The sequence below is a fragment of the Acinonyx jubatus genome, chromosome A1 (genome assembly GCF_027475565.1).
Source record: "Acinonyx jubatus isolate Ajub_Pintada_27869175 chromosome A1, VMU_Ajub_asm_v1.0, whole genome shotgun sequence".
NCBI lineage: Eukaryota > Metazoa > Chordata > Mammalia > Carnivora > Felidae > Acinonyx > Acinonyx jubatus.
Window position 1 is genome coordinate 81,061,211 of NC_069380.1, and position 13,910 is coordinate 81,075,120.

General features: G+C 57.1%; 1 protein-coding gene across 1 annotated transcript in view; it reads left to right on the top strand.

Moving 5' to 3' along the window:
- Positions 1-8,844: 8,844 nt before the first annotated feature.
- TMEM255B (transmembrane protein 255B) overlaps positions 8,845-13,910 on the top strand; it is a 39,870-nt gene continuing 34,804 nt past the window's right edge. Inside the window, exons 1-2 of the mRNA XM_053218233.1 lie at positions 8,845-8,996; positions 13,458-13,597. Coding sequence (XP_053074208.1) covers positions 8,951-8,996; positions 13,458-13,597 — 186 coding nt within the window. The 5' untranslated portion in view covers positions 8,845-8,950. The remainder of the gene's footprint in view (positions 8,997-13,457; positions 13,598-13,910) is intronic.

Consider the following 13,910-nt stretch of genomic DNA (forward strand, 5'->3'; position numbering starts at 1 on the left):
GCCCACAGCCCGCGAAGCTGAGTGGGTCCTGACCGCCACCTGCCCTCGGCCGTGACCTGGCGCTGACTGTGGGCCTGAGCTTTCGCCCTCCGCCCCCGTGTATGAGCCCCTCCCCGTCCCCTCTCCTGATGAGGACAGAGGGAGGGGGGAGGGAACCCGAGGGAACCCGCCCCTCCCCCCCCAGCCGGCAGCACGCGGCTGGGACGCCATGGCCGCCGTGGCCGCCATACGTCAGGAGGAGTTACTTACGAAATGTGTGCGCAGATGCGGCGCGAATTCTCAGCGGAGGGCGGGGCGCGGGGCGCGGGGCGCGGGGCGAGGGCACTGAGCCAGCGGGGCGGGCAGGACATGCGGGGCGCGCCGCCTTGGTTGGCTCCTGGGAGAGCCCACGCGGGCCTGGGTGACGGCGGGACAGAGACGTGCTCGCAGGACAGCAGGGGCGCTGGCCAACCCTCGACCCCGCCCCCGGACCGGCTTCGTCTGCACGCGCTGCTGTGGCCTGCTGGCGCGCTCCCGCACGGTCCTCCTGGGCTCCGCTCCGTCCTCGCCCGCAGGCCAGGCCTCACCTGGAAACCGTGCCGATGGGCAGGCCCGCTGCCAGCAGGTGATTCGCGGAGTGGACCTCAATTTGGAAACGTGAACTTCATCACTGATGTGAGCTGGGCTCGCAGGCACCACCCAGACCATGTAAAATGACGACAAAGAGGCTTCGAGTGTGTGGAAAGTAAACCCCGTAGAAACGTGTTTCCAAGTTCAGCCCTCTGCCTCCAGGATGCACGGGTGAGGGCGACACGCAGGGCTGAATGGGAGTAGTGGGGGGCGCTGCAGCCTGGCGCTGGACCCACCCGGGCCTGGCGGGGGGCTCAAGGTGCTCGTGCCCTGGTTCCCCCCTTGACTCCGGGGACGCCTGGGGGCGGCTGCCTTTCCCTGGAGCGTCACCACTTAATATTTAATAGGTGTCGTGGGCGCGGGAGCCTGCGAGGGGTGCATTCTCCACATCAGCAGGCCAGCGTCCAGGCTGCACTTGGCAGGCGGTGTGATGGAAACGGGAGACATCGGACAAGCCCTCGGCTGCGGAGTCCAAGGCCAGGAAGGGGCTCCTGCTCCAGGGAATCACGGTGGGCTTCATGCTTATGGGGGTGGGTGGTGCGTGAGCCCAGGGACCTGGAAACACAAGACATCTGGGACATGGCTGATTCTGCTTCGGCTCAACAGAGAGATCGTTTTTACAAGACCTTCTGGCAAAGCTGGACAGTGTTTTTAATTTAAAAAATTCATGTCTCCAAGACTGTTTCCTGGCCCACCCCACCTCGCTGGTGAGGACAGACAGGCTGGGGCTGCCACCTGCCGTTTCTCCGGTTGCTTGTCTACATTATTTATTCCCTGAGCTTCATTTCAAGGTCATTTGGTTACAGGAGGGAGTCATGTTTTGCAGTTTGTACTCCACTCCCCTGAGAGCAAGAGCCTGGCTGCACCTGCCTGGGGGCCAGGAGGCCCATGGTTCCCCAACAAACAAAGGAAACAGACTCTGGATGACTAAGGTGGCTCCTGGCTACTTTTGCTTCTTCCAGTCCTGCTCTTGTCAGAGCTGGGAGCCCCCATGTCCCTGTCCCCAGAGGTGGCTGCCCCTGTCTGCTCAAATAAACTGGTTTTCCTGATGTGATGGGTCCCCCAGCAAGTCCTGCAGAGGATGGGGCCGGAGGGTGAGAGACAGGCAGGGGAGGAGTGCTGTGCCCAGCAGGTGCCTGACCTGGCAGGGAGCAGGTGCTGACCAGTGTTGGGAAGTCAAGTGTATGCAGTCTCCTTTAACACGTGTGTGCTGTGGGCCTGCCTGGAGTTGGACGCGGCTTGAACGAGGGAACACCTATCTTGAGAGAATGTATTTCCTAGTAGAACGGACAGGTATCATGGTCATCCTTCCCGCCGCTGCTTCACACACTGCTCTTGCCCAAAAGAATCAAACTTTTGGTTCTTAGAGCCTTTGGAAGGCCCTTCCCTGACTTTGCCGCCCTGGCTGCCCCCCCCAACCCCACTGCAGTGTGGGGCCTCCGGCTGGTGCACCAGACTCTTCTACTCCCTTCCTTGTTCGGTGGCTTCAGGGAGGGGGGCCTGTGGCAAGCGGGACAATAGACATCCCTGCGTCTTTCCATCTCGGTTCCTCCAAAGCCTGAGCTGGAAACCTGAGAGGCAGTGAGACAAGGGGGTGCTGGGCTAGTGTAGGGAGGAGGTGGGCATCCAGGGCAGTCATTAGCACTGATGGCCAGATGCACCCCTGCCCCACACTGTCCCCCATCTGTGTGTGTGCGCCCGTGTGTCCTATGTGCTGCGGGGAGCCCTCAGGCCCGGGGCTCCTGCTGGCTGGAATGATGGAGAAGAAGTGTCACACGGTCCAGAATTGTGGCAGCCGATGTCCTCCCGCCCTCCCATGGGCCAGAAGCCCTGATCTCAGTGTCCCCGGGCCCAGGGGTGCCTGTGGGGGGTGAGGCCTTGCTGGCTGTTGGGAGGCCTGGGTCTCCCTCCAGCTGGGCCCACCCGTGGGGACCCCTGTTAGTTCTGCATTAGTTAGTTAGTTCTGGATTCTAACTGCATGTTTACTTCTGTTTCTCACTTCTAGCTGCAGTATTCTTAAAGGGCCAGTCTGTGTGGCCTGTCCGTGGCCTGGCACATGTGTCTCGTGCACAGAGGAATTTAGTAAATATTCTCTGGCTGCTTCGTGAATGTAAGCTTAAATGTCTGCACTCAGGTAAATACGTGCTTTCCCACTTAGAAGATGTAACTGTGCTTTGAAATTGGGCTGACCTGGTTTATATCTTGTCTCTGCCGTTAGCCAAATACTTGACTTTGGAAAAATTACCTAAATTCTGGTGGCCTGTTTTTCATCTGTGAAATAAAATCGTACAAATTAAATAAGGCCACAGGGTGCAAAGCAGTGACCACACTGTGGGAGGTGTGTGGTCAGTGCTCTGTCAGAGCCACGTACCGCCCCTCCCCAACCAGTCCTAAGGGATGCATGCAGGGGCCATGGAACCTCTGGGCAAGGCGCTCTGGGGAGGCGTGTGTGTTTCTCACGCTCGCCGGACCCATGTCCATATGGGGGAGGTCTGGGGACACTACAGTGTTGTCACCCTGAGCAGGGAGTTTGGTGTTGGGGAGAACAGCCTGCATGTGTCATAGCTGCTTTCCTACATGATCTTTCCCCTCATGTTAGTGATTTTATTTAGTTGCTTTATTTTTTTTATTATTTTTTAATTTTTTTAAACGTTTATTTATTATTGGGAGACAGACACAGAACGTGAACAGCGGAGGGGCAGAGAGAGGGGCAGACACAGAATCCGAAGCAGGCTCCAGGGTCTGAGCTGTCTGCACAGAGCCCAAAGCAGGGCTCCAACTCACAAACTTCGAGATCATGACCTGAGCCGAAGTCGGTTGCTCAACTAACTGAGCCACCTGGGTGCCCCAAGTTAGTTGCTTTATAAAACACTGCAGGTGTCATAATTGTTAACATAACAATTTACCAAACCATAGACAACTGGGGAGGTTTGCTGAGTGCGCTTTACAAAGGAGAGGAAATGCCAACCTGTTAATGCTGTTTGTCTGCAGCCCAGGGGGACAAATCGTTTATTCTTCGTCAGGGACAGGAAACCGGCTGAGCGCTTCCCTCGCCCGGCAAAGGAGAGTCCGAGCTTAGGAACCAGAGTCCACAGCTGGGGCTGCCATCCTGGCCAGGCTCACCTCTTCCCGCTTGGTCACAGAAGCTTCCAGTATGGAGCTAGTGCTGTTCAGCTGCTGGGCCTTCGCCCCCTGGACTTAGTACCCTCACGTTCACCCTGAAGACACATGAGGTAGAGGGGGGGCAGGGGAGCATGGGGAGACCAGGAAGTCTGTGCCTCTGTCTCCAATTCAGCAGCAGCAGCTATGTTAGCAGGCATGAGTTTGTAAACCTGGACGTGCTGGCAACCATGTTCCCAATTTTTAAAAAATGTTTACTTATTTATTTGTTTTGAGAGGGGGGGGAGAGGCAGAGAGAGACAGGGAGAGAGGATCCCAAGCAGGCTCCATGCCGTCAGCATAGAGCCCAAAGCAGGGCTCAAACCCACGAACCTCAAGATCATGGCCTGAGCTGAAACCACGAGGCGGGTGTTCAGCTGACTGAGCCCCCTCCTCTCTCCCCACCCCCCGAGTGCCCCCCTCCCCCGAGGTTCCCAGTTTTGACCCAGGTTCCCCTGTTCCCACCTTAGCTCCCAAGTGTCAAGGGCAAAAGATACCATGGTTCTGGGGGTGGTGGGTGGCAGGATGGACAGACAGGAAGCTGTGCTGTACGTCCAAGGGGTTTGGGGAACAAAGAAGATGCGGAAGATAGAAAGCTGAGAGTGGCCTTGGGGGCCCCTTCCCCCTGCCCTGGGGATCCCACCTTCCTTCTTTCGGGCTTGGCTTCCTGGCTCCCGGCTTTCACAGCAAACAGCCCACAAAGGCAGTCTCTGTCAAGACCCCCACGTCCAATGAAGTTCACACGTCTTGAACTATGGCTTCCAAAAACCTGGGACAATACGGTGCCTTTTCACACGTGTGATTTTGTGGCTCAGGGACTCCAGGCTGTGGAGCCGGTGTGGCTCTCCCATGCGCTGGATTGCCGATGCCGGACCCGCCTGTGCTGACTCAGGGCCCTTCCTGTGGTTTCTGCAGTTCACCTGCTGATTGGCACTCCGGGCTCTCAGGTTCTCTGACTGTTCCTCTGTTGCTTCCCTTTCACCATCACTGTCACCCGGTTATTGCTGTGTGACATCCTTGTCCTTGCCTTCTTGTGGGGCTGCCACCCACCCCCCCTTCTGCCCTGGGTCTTCCTCAGAGGCACGGCCACATCCTAGGACTCAGAGCTCCTGGTGGGTGTGTGCATGTGTCTAAATTATCTTCTTAATGTCACTACTAATTTGTCCAGTCCCTTGATTATCTTCAGACAGGAAGAGGACAGATTTCCCCTTAATTGTCTTAGTGAGAGCTCAATTAAATTACATTTAAAAACTTCCCTGATCTGGGGTGCCGGGGTGGCTCAGTTTGTTTGAGCATCAGACTCTTGATTTCCACTCAGGTCATGATCCCAGTGTTGTGGGATCAAGGCCCCCAGTTGTGCTCTTTGCTGAGCGTGGAGACTGCTTAAGATTCTCTCTCTCCAGGCCGCTGGGGTGGCTCAGTCGGTTGAGTGCCTGATTTTGGCTCATGTCATGATCTCCTATTCTGTGGGTTTGAGCCCCATGCCGGGCTCTGTGCTGACAGCTCAGAGCCTGAAGCCTGCTTCAGATTCTGTGTCCCCCTCTCTCTCTGCCCCTCCCCTACTCATGCTCTGTCTTTCTGTGTCTCAGAAATAAATAAACATTAAAAAATAAACATTAAAAAAACCACAAACAGGGTGGTTCTAAAGCTAAAATTGAGGGGCACCTGGGTGGTTCAGTGGGTTAAACGTTGGACTTCGGCTCAGGTTATGATTTGTGGGTTCGAGCCCTGCGTCAGGCTCTGTGCTGAAAGCTCGGAGCCTGGAGCCTGCTTCGGATTCTGTGTCTCCCTCTCTCCCTGCCCTTCCCCTGCTCACGCTCTATGTTTCCGTCACATTAAAAACAAAAGATCAAAAACTTCCCAGATCCCAGACTGTCGCTCCCTGCAGAGGTGGGCTTGCTGCAGGCCCCTGGGTCAGGTCGAGGCAGGTAAACAATTGTCATTGGTGCAGTCAGCACGGGAGCTAATGCACCTGTCACACTGGGTGGTGACACTGGTGGACGCTTCCCGGTGGGGAGGGGTCTGAGGAATGAATTCTGACCCTCCCTGCAGTTACGTGCGCAGCCTTTGGAAGAATTCTGCATCCGCTTGTGGTCACCCAGTTAGCTCCTGGGACCTTGGTGTCTCCACCTGCAAAAGGGAGCAGCCCTGGGTTGTCCCAGGATGCCCTGCAGTCCGCTGAGCGCTGGGGCACCTTCCAGAGCCCTTCCTAGCCATGCTCTTGCAGCCGTGAAAGAACTTCAAACACCTGCCCATTTCCAATCGGCATCCAAAGTTGCCTGTATAGACTCGTCAATCGGAAAAGGCCATCGTGTCTGGTAGCACACACACATCTTAAATATATTTTCAGCAAACCGTGGAGTGTGTTGCCCTGCAGGGTGGTGGGCACAGGCTTTGCTCCCGGCTCTGCCACTTCCCAGCTGTGTGGCCGCGTGCTGCTTGCCTCACCTCTCTAGGCCTCAGTTGCCTCACTTAAAACGGCAACCCCAGCAGCAGCTCACGCTTGCAGCCCCGCGGTGGGGGGCTCTCTTTCTGTGGGAGCACCATGTGCCTCGTGGCCCCGGAAGCCGGGGAGCCCGCGCCTTTTGGTCCCACTTGAGGGCAGACCTTCCTCTGATTATCTTTCTATATTTCAGTAAATCACGCCATTAAAAATGGCTATTTTTTCTCGTCAATATTTACTGCAGAATGTTTAGCGAAGTCAGTAAAAGCGTGTTATCTCCTTTTACTCTCTGGTCTCTGAATTTCTTTATTTTTCTGGCAGCTCCCGTTTTCTCCCTCTGTGCCTCTGATGGCAATGTCGTGGTTCCCTCAACCTTTCCAGCCGTCCCTCACAACTGGGGTCTAGGGAGGCCATATTGTTTTCAAGTCTTTCAACCTTTTAAAGACCTATGATTTTGCAAGTGGAGTCAGAGGTCTCTAGACGTGGTTCCCAAAGCCATCTGTTTCCCACACGAGTGGGGACACTGCTCTGGAGCTGTTCTTGCTTACGTGGCATTCACGTATCTGCACGTCCATGCTTCCTCGGGCTGGCACGTCTGTATGTACACGGACGCCATGGTGTTGCACGTCCACAGCCTGAGGCTGCTATGGCTGTGGCTCGTTGCCTGCACTTCCCCACCTGGCCCAAACTGCTGTCACGTCTCAGCGGATTCAGCCCCCTAAACCGGGCTCTTTGCTTCTACCTGCCATGCTGCACGGCACCCTGCGGTGGTATTTCTACACCTGGCTGGTGGCCCCCGTGTCACTCTGAGCAGAGCCTGGGGCCTGGCAACGCCTGAGACCTCCATCTGGCCCGTAAGCCCTCTGGTGTCTTTGCCCACCCCACCCCCTCCCCAGGCCTGTCCACTTCACCGTGGCCTCTGCAGGGGTGTCAGAAATCCTGACTGCTTCCCAGCCTTCGTGTCTGGGTCTGGCCCTCACCTCCCACTCTGACCACGTAATCGCTGCTGGCTCCTGCCACTGCTTCTTCCCTGCTTGGTCTGTGTTCCCCTTTCCCAAAGCGGGTACTGCCTTCTTCTCTACTCTGCATTTGCCTCCTTTCCCACATGTGCCAATCGGCATCTCTTCTCCAGGAGAACGCTAGCTCCCTCGGATCTTTGTCTACTGGCTCATCAGTGCTTCCCGAGTGCACAGATCATGTCTAGCATACAGTGGGTGCTCTGCAAATGTGTATTGAGAGGATCAGTGAATGAAGACCATTGTTTTTCAGGTTTAGACACACCACATAAAGGCTTCCTACTCACCACAACCCCGTGAGCCCTCATTGTTGCCCCACGGCCCTCGTACCGATCCATCCCAACCACCAGTGGGGTGCCACGTCTGCGTCAGAGCACGGCCCTGTCCTGGTGTAGGCGTTTAGGCTGTGCCCGTGGCTGTGCTGATGTACATGGGGCATCGAGCCGCACACGTGTGCAGCGTCTCTCCATCACGGCGACGGTCCCTGTAGAATAGTGGCCTTCTTCACAGCTACCGCACTCCCACCGATTTGGAGTCACTGGTCGGGGTTGAGCTCAGGACCGCAGTAATTAAAACACGCCTTGAGAGGATTGGATCGGGCATCCTGGCTCCAGAAACTGACTCTTGGGCAGGTCCTTTGGCAGGGAACCCTGTTTGCCCTGTTGTAGGTACAAACCTGCTGTTTTCCTGCCTGTCGCTGTCCAAGGGGCCATGGTGCAAGTCAGTGCAGCAGCAGGGAACGAGGGTCCTTGCCCCACGTCCTGTCCATGTTACTCGGTGTTACTGCGAAGTTCCTGCCTGACGGTCAACAATTTGCCAACAACATGGGAGTGAAAAGACACACGGTTGTTTTTTTTTTTTTTTTAATTTTTTTTAATGTTTATTTAGTTTTGAGAGAGAAAGAGACAGAGACAGAGCATGAGCAGGGGAGGGGCAGAGAGAGGGAGACACAGACTCCGAAGCAGGCTCCAGGCTCTGAGCCATCAGCACAGAGCCCGACGCGGGGCTCAAACTCACAGACCGTGAGATCATGACCTGAGCTGAAGTCAGACGCTCAACCGACTGAGCCACCCAGGTGCCCCGACACGCGGTTGTTTTTGATGACCTTCTCCTAATTCCCGGGGAGGCTGGATGCCTCTCACTCCTGCTGGGACCATTTGAAAATGGCATGAATGGTCCTTACAAGACTGTTTCCTCACCGCCATGTGAAGCACTGGGTCCTGGGACCCCTTCCTCCAGCAGCTCCCATACGACCTGGAGATTTCACTCACTCTGCAGCAGTGTGATGCAGGCCAAGGTGAATGGGTGGGGGCGTGACAGGAGCCTGCAGCGCCTATGCGTCGTTCATTCATTCATTCATTCATTCCAGAGCTCACCCCTGGGCAAGAGCAGAAGTGGGTCCCTGCTGCCCCCAGGAGCCCTCTTGGGGCAGGTGGGCCAACAGGGGGCTGAGTGTGGCCTCCCTGCATCCCTCCCCTCTGCAGCCTGTGACCTGTGTGCACTGACCAGAAATCCAGGGGGACCAGAAATCCAGTGGGTCTGCCTCAGGCCCTCAGCAAACCCCCCCCCCCCCCCAACACACACATGCAGGACCAGTGGGAGGAGGGGGGAGGGAGGGAGCGCAAGTGGGAAGGAGGCGGTCTGAGCACAGAGAAGGGGCGGTGCTCCTGGACACTGATCCTCACTGATCCACAGCCAGACAGAGCCAGTGCTCTCCCCCGAGATGCAGCCGCCGGTGCCTGGGCCCCTGGCCCTGCTGGACAACACAGGTGAGGGGGTACCAGCATGCAGGCAGGTCGTGGGCTGGGGTGGGGGTTGGGGGGGTAAAGGCCAGGTCCACAGCTCCTTCCAGCAACCCTGGGGCTTCACCTTTGGGACCTTGTCCTGACACGGGTTCTCTCCTGGTCAGGCTCTGCCCTTTCTCCCTGCTTGCCTGTCTCAGCTTCTGGGTCTCCCCTGTCTGTTCCCACGTCTGTTACCACAGACAGCAGGCTCCCACTTCCCAGCTGACACCCACACTGCCCTCAGCCTCCCCTGCCCTAGCTCAGCCTGCACACATTTCTGGAACTTGTTTCAACAACCGGTGGCTTCTTCTCATGGTTTGGTGCAGCTCCGTTCCAATCCCCTGCATCCTCTGGCCCACGAGTCCTGGAACCCCGGGTTCTTTGATTGGCCGGACCAAGCCCAGATGCATCTGGACAGGCCCCAGGCCTGGAAGGATGCGGGTGTGTTTTCCTGAGGGGGGAGGGGAAGGTTTGGAAAGAAAAGAAAGGAGGACTCCCTGAGACGCTGGGGGCGGGGGGGACACCAGCCACCTCCTGCTGTTTCCCCCCCATGGGTGATCCCGTCCCCCCCCACCCACACACACCCAGTGGCTTCTGCTGCCTCCAGCATCTTTGGAAAGTCTTACTAAAAACCAGATGAGTTAGTGGTGTTTGAGTTTTGAATAATAGCCAAGGAATCTGGCTTCTTGAAAGAACAGCCCTGCACCTCTGTCTCCAAGGCACAGTGCTCTGCGGCAGACTGATTCCCATGCGTTTCGTCCTCCAGACAGGTTTCTCACTAGTGATGGTAATGATGCCTGTTCTTAACTAACCGTTATCATGTATTACACTAGCGGGACGCAATGGTCTAACTAGCCATCATCACATATTACGCTAATGGGATGTGATGGTTTAAAACAGTTTGGACTTAGTTGGTTCTTCTGATGAGAAATCATAAACTAAGAAAGTAATACCAGGAGTTGGTCTCTTACTTAAAAATTCTAAACCTTAGTGTGGCCGGGGTGGCCTCATAGGTATTTCCTAGTTCATGTTTCTGCAGTCAGCACCCTGGTGTGTGTCAGATGCCAAAGCAGACAGTGGGAAGCTGATGGCTGAGTCACACCATTCTGCCTGGGTCTAGTTACAGGGGCATCTCTTTGCCTCTGTGACTGGGTGTCCCCACGTGAGGAAGTGAGCACATTCTTCTCCCTGGGACACCAAGGCCCTGCTGGCAGGGAGGCGGTGACGGGGGGGGGGGCTTCCAAGCGCTCCCCCCACCCCCGACACCGTCTTGGTGACGGGAACTGCAGCCCATCCAGTCTAGACGTGGCCAGACTGCCACGGGAGCCATGGTTCGGGAGAGGGCTGGGGCTGGGGTGCGGGGCAAGGGAGGGCCTACGTGGCTCAGATGCTCTAGGACGGATGGACACACAGGCAGGGAAAGACGTGAGCACCACGCAGAGATGGCTGGTGGCCTTCCCCTCAAGCTGGAGAGCCAGCTTAGAGCCGGGACTGTGCTACTGTTCCCTCCGCCCTGGCTGATGGATTCACTCCGCTCACCTCAGTGGGGAGTGGGGGGGCTTTCCCCGAGGTCCTCGCGCTGGGGCCGCACGGCCCTTAGGAGGCGGCTAACGCAGGTGTTGCCATCGTCTCCACTTTCCAGATCGGGAAGCTGAGGTTGGTGCCTCCAGATCTGCCTGTCTGAGCCAGGCACAGGCTCCAGCGGCAGATGGGCCAGACAGCCCCCACCCCACGGGCTTCTCCTCTGGGCAGCTCGAGACCACACGGCCAGTCCGGGAGGCTGCCTGGGTGTGGCAGACTGGACAGATGTTTGTCTTGAGGGTGCGCCATTTGTAACCACACATACTAACGGCCCTGCTGATGGGTAGGAGGATCCAGGGGTGGTCCACGGGGCACTGGGGGCTTCCTGTAGTGCACAACCCTTTCGTCTCTGAAACCTGATCTAACAATGTGTTGTAGGGTAATTGTAAAGATGTCCTGCCTTCTTCTTGAGTTTATTTCTCATTCCCTTGTTTTTATGCCATCTCCTGTATTTATAAGGTCAGGATTCTGCCTCTCTCGAGTCCAGACACCACAGCTGGCCGGAGCCACGCTTTCTGGCGCCCTGCACGAGTGGGGCCGCTGTCCTCGGCCTCCCGTTAACTGTCCCCGCAATGCCGTGGGGTGACAGCATCTCGAGGGCCTGAGCCTTGGAGGGAAAGCCAGACTCGGGAGACCATGACGGAATGGGCCTCAGGGGGATGACCACCATCCCGAAGGAGACGTGTTTAGCTTTTTGCTCCGCTGTCATCAGCGTGTCCGAGTGTCACTAGTGGATCTGACGATGTTCCTGCAGGCAGGTGCCATTGGTGCCACTGAGGGGCTAAGGCACAAGGCCCCGGGGGTTGTTGTACTGTGGCGGGAACAGGTGCTGAGACATCTGGCTGGTGGTCTTGGGCGTAAGATATGCGATACCTCCAGTTAGGAAAAACGGCACAAGAGAAGCGCGTTGCCTGAGCTTGCACAGTGATTTTGTCTGTGTAGTTCATGTCTGAGCGCATGACCACCTGGTCATTACTTGACTGGCCGTTGAGCATTGCTGGCAGGGCCACAGAATTGTAAATTCAGGCACAAACCTTCCAGAGCACACGCGCAAACTCCCGCGTGCAGCTGGCCCCCCACTGAGCACACACAGTGTTGACAGAAGAACTTCAGTGCAGGCAAAGACCTGTATTCCTTGCATCCTGATTTGGTTCTGAATCACAGGGCTCAAGATGGCTAAGCTTCCAGAAAGCAAAAGCCTGGTGGCTCAGTGGGCTAAGTGTATGACTCTTGATCTCAGCTTGGGTCACGATCCCAGGGTGGTGGGCTCGAGCTCTGCATGGGGCTCTGTGCAGATGGTGAGGAGCCTGCTTGGGATTCTCTCTCTCTCTCTCTCTCTCTCTCTCTCTCTCTCCCCCCCCTCTCTCTCTCCCCCTCTCTCTCTGTCCCCTCTCCCCCATCTCTCTTTATCTCTAAAAAAAATAAAATTAAAAAAACCATCATAAAACAAAACACAAGCCAACAGCCTGGTTGGGCTCGGAGTGGAGTCTTGCCTTGGCCTCTCCCGGCAAACTGTCTCCGTGGTGTGGCTGCTGCTGGTGGGGCACGGGGCAGGGGGGTGGTTGCTGTAAACGGGGCTTCCCTGCCTCCCCGAGACACACCACAAGGAAGAAAGTTAGGGCAATGAGAAACCCAGAATTCGAGACTTGAGGGAGGGCCAGGCAATGGCAAGCTCTCCTTTCTGGCTGCCTTCTTGAATTCTGTGCCACCTGGAATTAGGTTTGCCTACAAACCCCGGGACATCCCAGGTAGCAGCCATAGTCCAGGGACTTTATCCTGCTGCTCAAGTTCCAAGGTAACAACCAGGGCCGTCTTCCTGCTCTGCCATTCTGCAAGTGCTGCCTCTGTGCACAAGGTTCCCTCATGGCCCAAAATGGCTGCCTGGGGCTCTGCCTTTCTGCTCATATTCCAGGCAGTGGGAAGGATGACAGGGAGAAAGGCAAGGGACAGGCTCCTTTAAGAGATGTCTGCCGGGCCTATGGGGCATCCTTTGCTTGGATGGACAGACGGACAGACAGATGGACTATTATTTGGCAAGAATGTAACTGTACAGCTGGAGCAGAGGCTGTAGGATGCGCCCTTCACACTTCTGCATCCAATAAAAGGCTGTTAACAAAGGCAAGGGGATGGGTGTCCGGGTGGGCAGTGGCAGCCTCCAATGCGCTCCTGAGTCCTTTCTGCCCCCCCCTTATGATGTAGCCATTCACGGGTTTGACACTGAGCGGGGTCCTGGGGGTGGATGGTGGGTGGGGACAGCTTGGGTGGCACTGCACGGAGCAGAGTGGCCTGCTGAGTGCAAGGCCCCCCTACAGTCTGGAGCAGGGCAGGCGTGTCAGGTTCGAGGACGGGGGAGGGTCTGCACACAGTGGGCGCTCAGTAAGTGGCCGAGCATGACCTCTGCTGTGTGGGCTGCCAGGATGAAGGCTTCGGAGGGCGCTGGTTTGGAGGTGAGGCCTGGTGGCATGGACCCTTGAGCACCTAGCCTGCAGGCACGGTGTCAGGTGGCAGGGAGCAGGGAAATCACACCCCCATCTGCCCGCATGAGGTTCATCGTCTGGGGTTCTGGGACCTGGGCGCTAAATGCTGGAGTGAGGGTCACTGGTTGCAGTGGGGGCTGCAGGGCAGGGGAGGCGGATGTCAAGGAGCGGGGATGAAACATTTCAGGTGGGTTGGCAGGTGACGAGGGAGACCCCGAGTCCCCACCCAGAGAAACAGGGCAACTGGGAAGAGGGGGTGGCACGTGCGGGTGATCTGGGGTCCTCGGAGCCTGTGGCCCGAGAGCAGCATGGCGAGGCAGGTGCTGTTTGCTGGGCTCCGCTCTGAGCCCATCCCCTTGCTAACGGTTCCTGTTTGTCCTCCTTCTAGAAGGGTTTGCCAGAAGAAAGACCTCACTTTGGTTTGTGGGGTCGCTGCTGGTGGCGTCCATCTGTATCCTGACCATCGGCCTCGCTGCCACCACCAGGACAGAGAACGTGACCGTGGGGGGCTACTACCCAGGGGTCATTGTGAGTGTGGCCACCCCTGGGGGTGTGCGGGAGGGCTGCGCCATGTCGGGGCTTGTGGCCGGTAGAGTCTGTCCCCAGAGGCACCTGTGTCCCCTCCCGGGCCCTGTGTGGGTGGTGGTTGCTGTCAACTGGTCTTGATGGGGGCCTGGAGCAGGGGCGGGAGGGGGTGCAGAGACCAGCCCTGACGGCCGGATTCCAGCCCCGAGACAGCGCTCTGACCACAGCTTTAATTGAGTCCTGCAAAGACCCCCCCCTGCGGAGGGTAGTGTTCCTCACTCCATCTTGTGGGGGCGGCAGCAGAGGGCGTCACCAA